Source organism: Moesziomyces antarcticus (genome assembly GCF_000747765.1).
Source record: "Moesziomyces antarcticus DNA, scaffold: scaffold_v10015, strain JCM 10317, whole genome shotgun sequence".
Lineage (NCBI taxonomy): Eukaryota > Fungi > Basidiomycota > Ustilaginomycetes > Ustilaginales > Ustilaginaceae > Moesziomyces > Moesziomyces antarcticus.
The window spans coordinates 14,267-27,696 of record NW_014638995.1 but is presented as its reverse complement, the minus strand read 5'-3'; the positions used below and the strand labels follow the sequence as shown (position 1 = coordinate 27,696).

The following is a 13,430-nucleotide window of genomic DNA, read 5'->3' as shown; positions in this document are numbered from 1 at the left end:
GAAGAAAGTCGACCAACCAACCAACCAGGCGCGCGCCGCCCTGCTGCTGCTGCTGCGCATTCCAGACGCCTCTTCCACGTCGCCTCGGCCTGTTGTCCCGCTGGCCGGCGAAATCGATTCAACTGTGCAAACTAAGGCGAGCTAACACTGTGACACAATTGCCCGGGAAGTGCACGCGCTGCTGCCAAAAAAAGGCGCGTTGTGGAGGCGCCCAAAAACAGCGGCTCACGCGTCGGTGTGTTGGTTGTGTTGATTCACATCGACTCAGCGCTGCCATCACCATCACTGCAACCACCACCATCACCTTCCTTTCTCTCAATCGCACCACTCTGCTATCGCTCGACAGCATGGTAAAGAGCACGTGAAGAACGCATACTCTTTACGCCGGGCGACATCTCGCTTCTTCTCACCTGAAACTCGGCCAGCATGCCACCTCGAAACCCTCCCAGGTCGCCGTTTGCAGGCATCGGCGCTGGTCACGCCATCGTCGCAAACATGCCCCGCGAACCATCGTCGCCAACACGCTCAAGATACAACTCGAGCGCATCATCCGCCAAAGCTGACTCTGCCATTCCCGAGCAATCCACTTCCACCTATGCACTCGACCCTTCGCTCGTGCCCTACACCGGCTCCCACTTCTCCAGCTCGAGCGTGAGCGACAGCATCACGCGCGCCTACTATGTCGACGTCGTCCTCGGTCAGGCTTCTTCGAGCTCACACTCTGGCGTCCCACTCTCCTTCTCATCCGCAGACCTTGCAAAGCCCAGCGACGCTGCCGCATTCACCGCTTGGCTAGGCGAGTTGGTCCACGACCACGACGCTGATCCATCGGCAGGATTCAGCTCACCTGATGAGCACAGCTCGATGCCCAAGTCCGCCAGCGGTTCCAGCATCAACGCAGTCTCTTCCTCCTCTCCCGCACCACCGGCCACCTCCACACCGGCATCCAGCGCCAAACCCTCCAAGGTCGACTCGGCTCGCCTCTTTGCGCGCGTCCAAGAGCTCATCGACACAGAAAGAAGCTACGTCAACCGCATCGACGTCCTCCACCAAAAGTACGCCATCCCCCTCCGCACCCTCGCAAAGGATCGCGACACCGCCATCATCCCTCTTTACGAGGCTCAGCGCCTCTTTGGCAACATCGGCGAGATCGCAGGCGCAAATCGCGCCTTCCTCAACGATCTCGAGCGTCTGGCATCCCAAGGCCAAGAGGCGCTCCGCGCAGGTCTCGGCGATGTCCTCTACAACCACATGTCCTGCTTCTCCTGCTACACAGAGTACTTTGCCAACTTTGAAAAGGCAAAGCACATCGAGCAGACGCTCGCAAAGCACCGCGCCTTTTGCGAGTTCGCCGATCGAACAAAGTATTCGGTCACCGGTATCGGCAACACTGGCATTCGCGACCTGCTCATGGAGCCCATACAGCGCATCCCTCGCTACAAGCTGCTCATTGACGCCATCCTCACCCACGTAGACGCCCGCGATCCGCTCCGCAGTCGCCTCCACCAGGCCATCACCCTCGTCAGCCGTATCGCCAGCTGCGAGGCGGACGAAAAGACGCAGAGAGCCGCCATCCTCTGGAGCTTCAGCCGCAACGTAGAATCCTTCCCTGCCGAACTCATCAGTGCCCATCGCCGCTTCATCGACTGCATCGACGTAGACGACTTTCCTCTCGATCCTTCAGCAGCTTCCTCCGGCATCATCGCACCCTTTTCCGGTCTCAAACCCATACACTGCTCCCTCTTTCTCTTTGACGATCGCATCGCCATCGTAAAGCGCTCCAGCGCCTCCACCTGCGGTCGCAAGCGCATCGGCCTCGACGACATCGGCAAACTCACCTCCCAGATGAAGACGTTCACCGAAAGAAGCTCGCATGCTCCTCTGCTCGCACAGTCCAAGCGGCCCGAGCTCGCCTTCCGAGGCTCCATCAGCCTCGCAGACCTTGACGCACAGGATCTGGGAGGTTCCGATCTCCAACTTGCTTTCCTCCGCACGCCCAGTCACGTCACGGGCGACAAGTGGGTCAGTCGCTCCCTGCGCCAATACGTCGCCGTCGACGCTTCCTCTTCAACCCCATCCACACTTGCCTCTCGCGCTCAGATGGGCTCCTCTACGCTCGACGCCGACGTCGCGGCAAAGCTCGAAAAGATGCGCTTCCTCGACAACGTCTGGAGGGCAAAAGCCCTCTACAAAGCACGTCAAAGCCGCTGCGAGACGCGCTGCAGGATCGTTCCAGCTTCGAGGCGCACTATGAGCGACGACGCCATGCTTGGACCTTCACGCCCCGTCGCCGACCCTTCGGACGTGAGAAAGGTCATCTACTTCCATCTGCACTCCACATCAACCTACGAGCACGATCACAGCCGCACTCCATTGGCCTTGTCTCTCACAGAAGGACCCCATGCTGCCACCGCACTCGGAACGTCCGAGGCCGCGCTTCCTCATGCCATTCTCGATATCATCGAGGTGGATGAGATGGAGGAAGATTTTGTGGGGCAGGTTCGCACCAAGGGAGCCGATTTGGCCCAGGTCGCTGGCGAGCCCTACCGTCTCGCTTCAGCCGACCTTGGCGATCATGCGGTGCAACTCGCAGACGAAGTCGAGAAGCGCTATGGAAGCCTCGTCCAAGCCCTCGCACAGAGCCAGCCGGGCACACCCTCCGGATCGGGCTTCCGCCACCGTGCCAAGGCAGCCGCCGGACTGGAAAACTTTGGTCGCTCGCTCCTCTTCGGTTCCAGCGGCGCCAATTCGAGTATCTCGAGTGCTGGCATCTCGAACCTCGACGTATTCGGCTCTCCGACCCGTCGCAGCAACAGCAATGCCTCCAAGAGCACCTTTAGCAGCAACGCAGCCTCCGTCAGCAGTCGCGGCATGACCCACTCCACCGCCGGTACCAGCATCAGCAGCCGCAGCGGAGCATTCGAAGCCCTCTCCCGCGGAAACGCCGACTCGCCTCGCTCATTCCGGAGATTCGGACGACGCAGATCATCTTCCGTCGGTCCGCCCTCGAGTGTTGCGAGTCGCTACGACGCCGACAGCGCAGAAGAGGACGATGCGCATCTCCAACGCCGGGCTAGGGCTGCTACGCCCGACCCAGTGTCGCTCCTGGCTGGGTCAAGCTTGGCATCTCCACGCAAATTGGGCGGAGCGAATGCTGCAGGAGGTCGCGCCATTGGAGCTCATACGAGGGCTCGGACTGAAAGCGCCGCGGCCACACCCAACTGGTCGCCTTCCAAAGCACAGCCGCCGTACCAGCAACGCCAGAGGGCAGAGTCGGTCGAACTCTCTAGGACACCGAGCTCCGCAAGTCGGAAGCCTACGGGTCCCAGAGAGCAGACCAGCCCGAGTCCTGCGCCGAGACCGCATTCGCGCATCGAGCCGGCGTCGCCCTCGTGGCTCTCCAGCGGCCCCACAACACCGCTCAACATCCGTCGCAAGCCTCCGCCGAGGATGGGAAGCGCCACCGACGACGAAAACGATGCCGAGCTGGCGACTCCCGTCCGGGCGCGTCCCGCTTCCAGCATCGGCGTCTATGCCGCCGATCGTGCGATTTCGACCGCCGCCGGTGATACGAGCGTGGCCAAGAGGCGCGTGTCGGGCACCAAGCGGCCGCTGTCGTCGAGCGGGTACGACAGCCCAGCCGCGCATGCGGATGAGTCGTTGACCAAGCGACCGTCTCTGGGTCGTGATCATGACGATCTCGAAGCGAAGCAAGGGCCCGCGCTCCTCCCACGCTCCGCCCCGCTGGCCCGACTCTCGGCGGAGGAGCCTTCGGCGCAGAGGCCGTCCATCTCCGAAAGCGAGACATCCACGGAGCGAGGACACGGCGCTGACGGCGCAAAGCCAATCGCGGAAGCATCAGTCTCTGGCAAGGCACCCGTGACTCCCGCGCGCACATCCTCGACTGCGTCCAAGTCGCAAGAGGCGCGACGCAGGAACGAGGCGGTGGAGCACGGGCTTCGTCTTGTCAAGGAGGAGATGAACCTGCTTCGGTGCGATGTCGAGATCCTGCAGAGCAGCTTGTCTGCCACGGACGGCGATGCGCGCACGCCGCGAAAGCGACGAGGCGACGACGCGGTGCTCGGCGAGCTCGACGTGAATGCGGCCGCTTCGATCAGCGCCGAGGCGGATCACATCCACGCGCGGCTCAAGAAGCTCGCCTTTTTGCTGTCGGATGTGGATGCAAAGTGGATCTCGGCCATCCGCATGCACAACCGCATCATGCACGATCTCACCACGGCCACGTCGGCCCTCGCAGCCGCACACGCTTCCGAATCGACTCGAAGCGCAACTTCCAGTGCGCCCGATGAGGCTATACTCAAGGAGAAGCAGCAGCTCGAGATCCAGCTTGCGGCTCTTAAGCGCAAGTGCGAGCTGCTCACTACGCTGGAAGCCGATGGACGGCTGGAGAACACCGAGATTCACAAGGCGTTCAACGAGGAGCTCGACATGCTCTACTCGCACACCCAGGCGCCCGAGAACGACGAGCTGGCCACGCTGCGCAACGAGCTCAAGCGCACCAAGCACGACCAGCACGAACTTATGCTGAGCAACAAACGCCTCAAGCGCGACCTTGCCATTCAGCAGTCGCAATCCGAAACCTACCGCCTCGCCCTGCTCAAGCACGGCCTTCTCTGATTTCTTTTGCCTGCAATGGACGCTTTGCTCTGCTGTCTTTCTTTCAAAGTGGGGATCTGAGAGAATTGTGAGATTTCCATGTGTGTGAGGGTCTATTCATTCCCAGCTCGGCGGGCGGAACGGTCTCGACGCTGGTCTCGGCCGCCATCGCGACGGTCACGGCCGCCACCGAACGAGTTGCGGTTCGAGTTGGACGATTGAGCGCGTCGGTCGTTGCGCTGCGACTCGGCAGCGGGCGCTGAGGGCGGGCCGGCAGCGGCGTACTTCTGGTTGCGGTCGATCTTGATGCGCTTGGCCGGCTCGTCAGTGTCCCAACCCGAAGCGTCGTTCGGAGTGTCCCAACCCGAAGCCGGGTCGGGCGCATCAGGCTTGCCGGTGCGAGCAGCGGGCGAGGCTCCTCGCGGTGAGGCACCACCGAGACGGTCCACCAGATTGCGTTTGGCTCCGCCACGGATGCTGATCTCTTCGGGCGCTCCTACGCCCGGTGTGGAGCGCGCAGAGGTGGGCGTGGCTGCGGCCGACTCGCGATCGCGGTCGCGCGGACGCTGGGCCTGCTCGCGTTCCCGGTCTCGGCGCGGGCCAAGAGGAGTCGTCGAGCCGCTCTCGCGACCGCCGCCGTCGGGCAGATCACGCACGGGCGTGGCGTTACGACTGGGCTGGCCACTGCGTCCGCCACTGCGCTTTCGATCGTCGCGATCCCGAGCGTTGCCACCGCGATCTCGATCGCGAGCTCGCTCGCGGTCCCGGAGCGCAAGCTCGCGCTCGCGCTCGCGTTCCTTTTCGCGTTCTCGATCGCGGTCCCGAGCCGATCGGTCGCGGTCGCGACGATCCCGGTCTCGTTCGCGATCTCTCTCGCGCTCGCGCTCGCGATCACGATCACGCTCAGCGTTGCGCGTCTTGTCCCGGTCACCTTGTCGGTCGTTGCGATCACGTGCGTCCTTGTCCTTGTTCGCTGCAGGCAAGGATGCCGAGGACGATCGCTCGTTGCGGTCTCGCTCTGCTCGGTTGCGCACGGCCTGCGCACTCGTCGTGCTCGCGGGTCCGGTCGGGGGATTCATCGCGTCAACACCACCCTTGGCGTCGGCAGTATCGCGCGAGGCCTGAGCCGGCGCGGCCCGATCACCATTGCTCGCACCACCGCGGCTGCGGCTATCAGCCGAGCTCGGCTCCCGCGAAGGCCGCGACGGAAGACCGTTGTCGCGCGAAGCATCGCTTCGAGGACCCGACGGGACCGCACCCTGCGTGCGTTCCCCACCTCCTCGTCGCGAGGCATCTTCCTGCCTCGCGTTGCCTCGGTCCTCGCCACGCCGACCATCAGCCTGGCTGCTCGCTGCGCCACCTCGGCGGTCTTTGGACTCGACAGCGGCCGCTTTTTGTGGCGCGCCTCCCGGGCGCGACGGAAGGTTGGCGCTCGGGGGCACCTTGGTCGCCGTGTTTCCGCGGCCGCTCGGTGCCGTCGGTGGTGCTGTCGATCTGGAACCCGCAGCAGAGGGCGTGGGGGTCTTTTCGGATGCCCGGTCGCTGCTGCGGCCATTGGTGTTCGTCGATGCCGGTGGAGCTGGGTCTCGCTGTGCGCGCACCGAAGACTTTGCATCGTTGCCGGCGCTAGTGGGAGCTGCCTTATCCTGCTGCTTGCGCTCGTCACCATCAGCCTGTGCAGCCGTGCCAGAAGGTGCAGCTTTGCTGTCGTCAGCCGTCTTGGTCGCAGCTGCGGGAGCCGGAGGATTGGCGACCTTGCGAGCCTGGTGCAAAGGCAGCCACGATTTTGCGCGAGCCTTGAGCGTGGCCAATAGACCCTGAGCGAGAATCTTGAGATCTCCTCGCTGCTCGTTGGCGGCAAGCGACTCGACGATGGCGCTGATCTCGGTTCCGTGCGAGTCGATGAGCGGATAGAACGGCGAAATGCGCGTCATGACAATGATGCTGTTGCGGATGCGCATGTACTCCTTGGACGAGAGGCAGGTCTTGAAGGCGCGCTGCAGGCAGTCCTGCCACTTGCAGAAGATCAGCCGGAACTGGTCCCAAGTCAAGAGATCCGCCTTTGGAATGTCCTCGCCTCCATGTCGATCCTGCCATCGCATCTGGAAACCGGGCAGCTTCTGGCCGATGGCTTCTTTTGCGTAGATGTCGGCCTGGCGATGCCAAGGACTCAGATCGGCCAGGACGGTGTAGAGGAATCTGGAGTAGTTGCGTGCCTCGTTTTCCGTCGACGAAAAGATGACGGCGGCGACGTGATCAACGAAGATCTTGTCGTAGGCGGTCAAGCTGGAGAAGTTGCGAGTGCCGAGATTGTGGACGGTGCGGACGAACTTGCCGGCGAAGATGGCGTCGGTGGGAGACAAGAGCGCTCGTGGGAACAGGCAGTACTGGATGAGTTGCGCGACGATCGCGCCTCGGTCGGCTGTGTCGACAAACCAGTGGTTCTTCTCGGCCTGGAGCCTCTTGCGCGTGACCTCGTGCGACTTCATCTGGTCTTTCATCTCTGCGTTGAGCTGACCGACGTTGTCCTGAAGTCGCTTACGCTGGTCTTCAGCTGCTGTCTCGCGGATGACAGCGTTTAAACGCTTCACCTCTTGCTGGTATCGCTCGATCGGCACGCTGATGTCGGCGAGGCTGAGCTGCCAGAATGTGACGTAGAAGTGGACGCCCAAGCCAGGGAGCGCAGACTCTGGCAGCATATCCTTGGCAGCGTGGATGGCATCGGCGAGTCCGCGATGCCAAGGCTCGATGGATGAAGGAGACGGTAGCTTGCTGTCCGACACTTCCTTGTTAGCGGCGTCGACTTCCGCCTTGTCGCCTGCTGCCTCCTTTGTCGGCGACGACACTGCTGCATCTTCCATGTCGACGTCGCCATCCTGATCCGCGGCATAAGTCTTGTCCGCGGCTTCTACTTCTTCCTCCTGAGTATCGGCGGCGTCCGCCTGCGCAGGCGCCTTGTCGTCTCCTGCGGCTTTGGTCTTTGCGCGACTTGCTGTGAGCTCGGCGCGAAGGCGCTCTGCAGCGTCGGCGGCTTCGGTCTGCTTCATGCTGTGGACCAGCTTGGGTCGGGCGATGTAGAAGGCGATGGCCGGCTCGATGCCGAATCGCACACACAGGTGTTGAAGCGACGGAACCAGCGAGGCGTACTCGGCCGTGTCAAGGTGGTTGAAGAGGAACTCTACGTACTGGAGAAGGACCTCCTGGCACGAGTCGTAGAGGTTGCCGAGGTACTTGAGATGCGCCTCGCTCTCGGGGACCAGGTGGATGCAGGCCTGTCGCTGCTGTGCAACGAGGATGAGGAGAGGGACAGAGAGCTTGCTTTCGACGAGGGCGTGGAGCAAGCGCTGGCCCGAGCGACGGAAGGCGATGCGCTCTTTGCTGCCTGTGAGGGCGTTGGCGGCCATCATGGCCTCCATGTGCAGGTGACGACCGCCGGTGAGCGCGGCGATTTGTGCGTCGGCGAGATTGGCGAGCGGTTCGATGCCAGACATTTTGGTGATGAGCTCGGACATGATGACGAGGTCCTTGGAGTTGTTGGCTTTGAGCTGGTTGACCAGATACTGGAGGACGGGAGTGCAGTCCATCATGGCGTAGCGGCGGTACAGGGTCCCGCAGAAGGCGGCGAGACTCTTGAGCCAGAGGCTGATGTTGGTGCCGTCCTGTTTTGTGCGCTCCTTCTCAGGGTTGGAGAGCGCATCGACGAGGTTGAAGGCAAAGATGTCGTACTCGAACTGCGAGAGGTACTTGGCGGACTCGACGATTGGCTGGATGAGGTTGTCGTACGCCTGGATCTGGTTCAGAGCGACGGTGAAGAAGATGGTGGGGTTGGAGTGGGAAGCCTTGGCGAGGTTGCGGCCGGACTGCTTGATGTTGTCCTTGCTGATTCTCTTGAGGATGCCCTTTGCTTCCTTTTCGGTGGCGGCCTGTGCGGCCCGAAGCTCGGGGAGCTGGTAGAGGTCGTACTTCCACTGGCCGTAGAGGGAGAAGCGCTTGTCGTACGGCATGATGCGCACGAGCATCCACACTTCGTCCACGAGACCCGAGTTTGAGGGCGAAAGCGAGAGGGCGGGCAGGAGGTGGAAGCGAAGAAGATCGAACCAGCTCTGGCTCTGGCTGTCCTCTTGAGGCTCGTCAAAGTCGTCGTAAGGGTCTTGGGCATTGGACACGGCAGCCGCCGCGGCGGTTGTGGCGAGGCGGTAGCCGACCTTTGTGAGACGGCAAACCTTCTGGAAGAGCGCCGCATCTCTGGAAAGGCTGGCGCCGAGGACCTTGAGGAGGGGCACCAAGATGCGAAGTACGTCGTCGAGACTGCGGCACAGGGGCAGGGAGTCTGTCCAGTGCGGGTAGAAGAAGACGTGCTGACAGCTGAGGGAGGGAGCGGGCTCTGGCACTTTGCGCGTGAGGACGAGGCTCTTGACGGCCGGACGAGTAGCGGCCTGCAATTTGGGGTCCCATCGTGGACGTGGCGAAAGGATGGAGGGCTGTGCGCAGGGCGGGTTCATGCGGGAGAAGGAGATCTCATCGTAGGCGGGCTGAACGATGACGTTGAGCAGGCGGATGAAGGGGTCTGCGACCTCGTTGAAGGCGGAGCAGAGCCAGGGATAGCGAGTGAGGAGGAAGAGGGCGTGACGAAGATCGCCGAGCGAAAGCATGGCGCGAACGAGACCGACGACCTGATTTGGCGGATCCTTTGCGGGGGCCTCGTCTTTTGTCTTTGTGCCGTCTTTTGATTTGGACGAGGGGTCGGCATCGTCGGTGAGAGGCGCGGCCATGGAAAGGGCGTTGGCACGTGCGGTGGAGGCTTTGGCGGCGAGTGCTTGGCGGTGCTTTGTTTGCAGACTTCGCATGCCGTCTTCGGAAGGGGATAGATGCGGGTAGAGGTCGACGAGACGGACGATGCCGATCTTGATGAGGAGTGCGGCGAGGAGGTAGAGCTCGTCCGGAGTGGCATCCTTTGTGTCCGGGTGGGCGTAGTGGGCGAACTTGAAGCCGAGGAGCTGTGCACAGATGCGGTCGCCGGAATCGAGCGAGAGGTCGAGATTGATGTCGGCAAAGGGGTTGGTGGCCGAGGCGTTTGCGGACGAGGCCGAGGCGGGGTTGGCGTCTGCGTTGGCCCATGGCGAGTGGGAGAGCAGGGCGAGGAAGAAGGGATAGTGGCGGATGATTTCGGTGGCGAAGAGGTCGAGGATGAGGTCGAGGACGCGGTTTGCGTCGAGGTCAAAGTAGCCGATGAGCGCCTGTATGTTGTTCATGACGCGCGCTGCACGGCGATTGCGGAGTGAAGGGGATTCCTGCTCGATGACGGAGGCTGATTCGGATGCAAAGATGGAGCCATGCGGTTGTGCTTGTGTGGCAGGGTCGATGTTGTGGCGAACAGCGATGGTGGGCGGGCCGAGGTTGGTGACGATTTCGGTGATGAGGGCGGTGTAGCCTTGGTTTTCCTCGCGGAGGAGGTTGAACTTTTGCTGTTTGAAGAGGCGTGCGGTGCGGAGCTGGATGGAGCGCTTGTTGAAGTAGACTTCGTTTGGGATGAGGCCAACGAGGGCGAGGAGGGAGTGCTCGAGACGTTCGCTCACGTGATCCTCCACGAGGAGAGCCGAGGAAAGGAGGTCGGCGACGAGAGCGGCTAGATTTTGGCGTGCGAGGGCGAGCGGGACGGGATGGTGCGGGTCTGAGGTGAGCGAGGGGGGCTGCATGGCTACTGGATCGGAAGCAGCTGCGAGATCGTTGCGGGACTCGAGCTCAAGATCGATGCTCCATATCGAGTCGAGGAGGCAGTCGGAGAGGATGGATTGTGACTCTGTCGAGGTTGCGTGCTGGTGAAGCTGTCCGAGAAGCAGGGAGGCCACATTGTCGGGTGTGAGCGACGAGAGGCAGTGTTGGCGTAGAAGCGCTAGCAGCAACGACGGGAGAGAGAGATCGTCGTGATCGGCATGTGAGCGCTCGAGTGCGTCGTGGAGCGCTTGTTGGCTGCGCAGATTCAAGGAGGAGAAAGGAGGCGATGGATACCGAGCGAGCGAGCGATGCGACGCGCCGATTTGACCGGGTCAGGTTGAGTCAGTAGGCTTGCGGTGGATGAGATGATGGAGGAGGCTGTGCCTGGCGTGGACGTGGGGAGCTGTCGTGTTGGTGGCCCTGCGATGCCAAAGTGGAGGAGACTTACAGTTGCTGCGTATCGTGCTGGTTCGATTGCGACAAGCAGTCGGCAACGAAGGCGTCTGGACGCTCGAGGGCGGCGGCAAGCGTCATTGCGTCTGGATATGTGTCGTGTGCGTTGAGGCCTGACGAGGATGCCGACCGTTGAGTTGATGCTGCACGAGCAGGAGAGTCGGTCGTGCTGTCTAGACGTGCATGTCAGCCCCGGTGCTTTTGCGGGATACAGCCGGATGGGAAGACGGAGGCAGAAGACCGAGCCTGGAGCTTGAGCGTGAATTCAGGCTGGTTTGACTGCGCGGGTCGAAAGCGACGCTGCTTGATGGGCGAGCGGGAGGGTGGTGTAAGGGAGCAACGAGCGGAGGCGGTTGCTCGTGCTCTCATCGAGGCGTCGCCGATTTTGTCCATCTTCCGAGATCGCGTTGGCTCGATTTTTCGATTTCAGCTGTGAAGTACGTCGACATAACATGATGCATAAATCGGACCCTTTCGGATGCACTCCGCTGCGCATTCATGCAGGGTTCTCCTGCCAAAAAAGCCGCGCCAAAAAAAAAGAGAGAGAGGCTGGCTCAAGCGCTTTCATGAGGGGAAAACACTGCGCTGGTGCTCGCTTTGGGGGTGGTCTTTGCGCAGCGAGGGCGTGGCTACCGTATCGGCGCAGCAGCAGCAGCAGCAGCAGCAGCAACTGAGCCCTTTGGGCGCCGATAGCGCCCACTCCCTTCCTCCTCCTCCCCCTCCTCCCCCTCCTCCCCCTCATCCATCCTCACCCATTTCTCAGCCCCGCAGCCAGCCGCTACAACAATGTCGTCCGTGAACGACACCGACCTCTCGGACAGCATCTCAGTGATCTCGATGATCGAGTCCGAGGATGCCTCGTCCGATTTCGAGCTCGTCGACTTTGACGACGATGCGCGTCCGCAGCCACCCTCCTCAACCCACTCCATCGCTCCCAGCGTCGTCTCGGACGACCAAAGTGCCCCGCCCAGTCCAGCGCTCCACGAGTCTCGCTTCCACTTCCCTGACCCCGCCGCCATCTTTAGCGAGGCCAACATGGACTCTAGCTCGATCTGCACCATCGCCTCTCCCACACAGCCCGAGCCCTTCAGCCTGCCTCCTCCCGCACAGCCCGAAGCCTTCAAGCCCGAACCCTTCGAGCCCGAGTCCCTCGAGCCTGAACATTACAAGCCCACCCCGCCGTCCAAAGAGCAGCAGATCCGCCAAGCCTTCGAAGCCACGAGCCTCCAAGCGACTCCTGACCGCGCTCAGAGCTCTCAGGATCCCTTCTTTGGCGAGTCCAAAAGCACGCGCGCATCTCTCCTTGATCTCAGGCGAGTCGCTCTGGCCTCTCCCAAAACCACCTGCCTCCTCATGCTGCTGGCTGCCGTTCTCCTCGGCGTCCCTTTCCATCCAAACTCGCTTCTGCGTGGCTGGCGTACATCCGACGTTCAAATCATCGCCACACAGCCCCAGTCCATGGCCAAATTCGTGACCCCAGCCGCACAGGCCCATTCCAGCTCGCTCGCTCCCTCTCAGCCTCCGCACTCGCTTGTCAAATCATTCGTCGCCCTGCCCTCAACCTCGGCGCCCGCATCCATCGCACCTGTCAGCGAACAGCGCTCCAGGTCGAAGCGCGAGTCGACTGCGCTCCAGCCATCCGCGATCACCCCGAAAGCTTTGACCCTCGCTCCACAGGTGCACACGGGCTCGAACGTCAAAGCGTTGCCGAATGGACCTTGCATCATCACAAGGCAGAGGGCACGACGTCACAGGAACCCGCTAGCGGCGCGTGTGCCTTGCGTTCCCGTGGATCGACCCGTCTTCCCGCTTCTCTCGGATGCCTCTTCCATCGGCGACGCCACCACAACTTCGTGGGACTACTGGCTCGATCAACTCGACAGCTACTACCACGTCGTACTCAGGCCTTCCATCGTCGAAGCCAGCCAACACGCTGCGCACGCCGCTCGACAAGCCCGTCGATTCCACCAAGAGATCGTCGTCCCGGCCTTGCAAAAGCACGCCGTCGGCCCTGCGCATCGCACCGCCGATCAAGCTTCCAAAGCAGCCAGACGCGCCCATCGCTATCACAAACAGCACCTCCTCCCCGCGCTGGCCAACTTGCAAAAGCACACCGTCCGCACCGCTCACCACACTGCAGAATGGACCGCACAGTACAACCGAGACCAGCTTCGCCCGGCCCTCGCCTTTATGCAGCAGCAAACCATGGAGACGGCACGCAAGTCTGCCGACTACCAGCGCACCGTGGTCGGCCCCGCCCTGGTGCAGCTCGGCGCTCAGTCGATCGAGGCAGCCAAGACCACCTCGCACGGCCTCAACAAGGCGGCCAAGCGCTTCTCGCTCGAGGCCGCCCAGACGGTCAAGCACGTCAGGCACGCCACCAACATCAACCTCGAGGCGCTCGGCGTCGACGACTACGTCGGCTTCCTCAAATCCACCTGGAAGAGCCTCACCAACGACCTCGCCTTCTGTTCCCACCACCAAGAAGCGTGCAAGCCGTGCAACTGTGCCGGCGCCGCTTTGCCTCTTGGCACTTGCCCCTCTCGTTAGCGTTTCGTTTCAGTCGGATCCACAGCCCGCAGCGCGTCTTGACCTTGCGCGTCTTTTCAGACGCATGTGTACCCTTGAAATTGCCCTCTCCCTTC

The 13,430-nt window shown here is 62.1% G+C and overlaps 3 protein-coding genes across 3 annotated transcripts; 2 read left to right on the top strand and 1 right to left on the bottom strand.

Moving 5' to 3' along the window:
* Positions 1-426: 426 nt before the first annotated feature.
* Positions 427-4,638, top strand: PAN0_015d5031 (uncharacterized protein; the record flags this gene model as incomplete). The annotated part of the gene is made up of 1 exon (XM_014799341.1): positions 427-4,638. One exon carries the CDS (start codon positions 427-429, stop codon positions 4,636-4,638), a length of 4,212 nt encoding a protein of 1,403 aa, XP_014654827.1.
* A 92-nt stretch (positions 4,639-4,730) lies between these two features.
* PAN0_015c5030 (tho2 protein) lies at positions 4,731-10,866 on the bottom strand (the record flags this gene model as incomplete). Its single annotated transcript, XM_014799340.1, has 2 exons — positions 4,731-10,587; positions 10,781-10,866. The coding sequence occupies 2 exons, from the start codon at positions 10,864-10,866 to the stop codon at positions 4,731-4,733; spliced, it is 5,943 nt and encodes a 1,980-aa protein (XP_014654826.1).
* A 705-nt stretch (positions 10,867-11,571) lies between these two features.
* On the top strand, positions 11,572-13,335 carry PAN0_015d5029 (uncharacterized protein; the record flags this gene model as incomplete). Its single annotated transcript, XM_014799339.1, has 1 exon — positions 11,572-13,335. One exon carries the CDS (start codon positions 11,572-11,574, stop codon positions 13,333-13,335), a length of 1,764 nt encoding a protein of 587 aa, XP_014654825.1.
* Between the last annotated feature and the right edge of the window lie 95 nt (positions 13,336-13,430).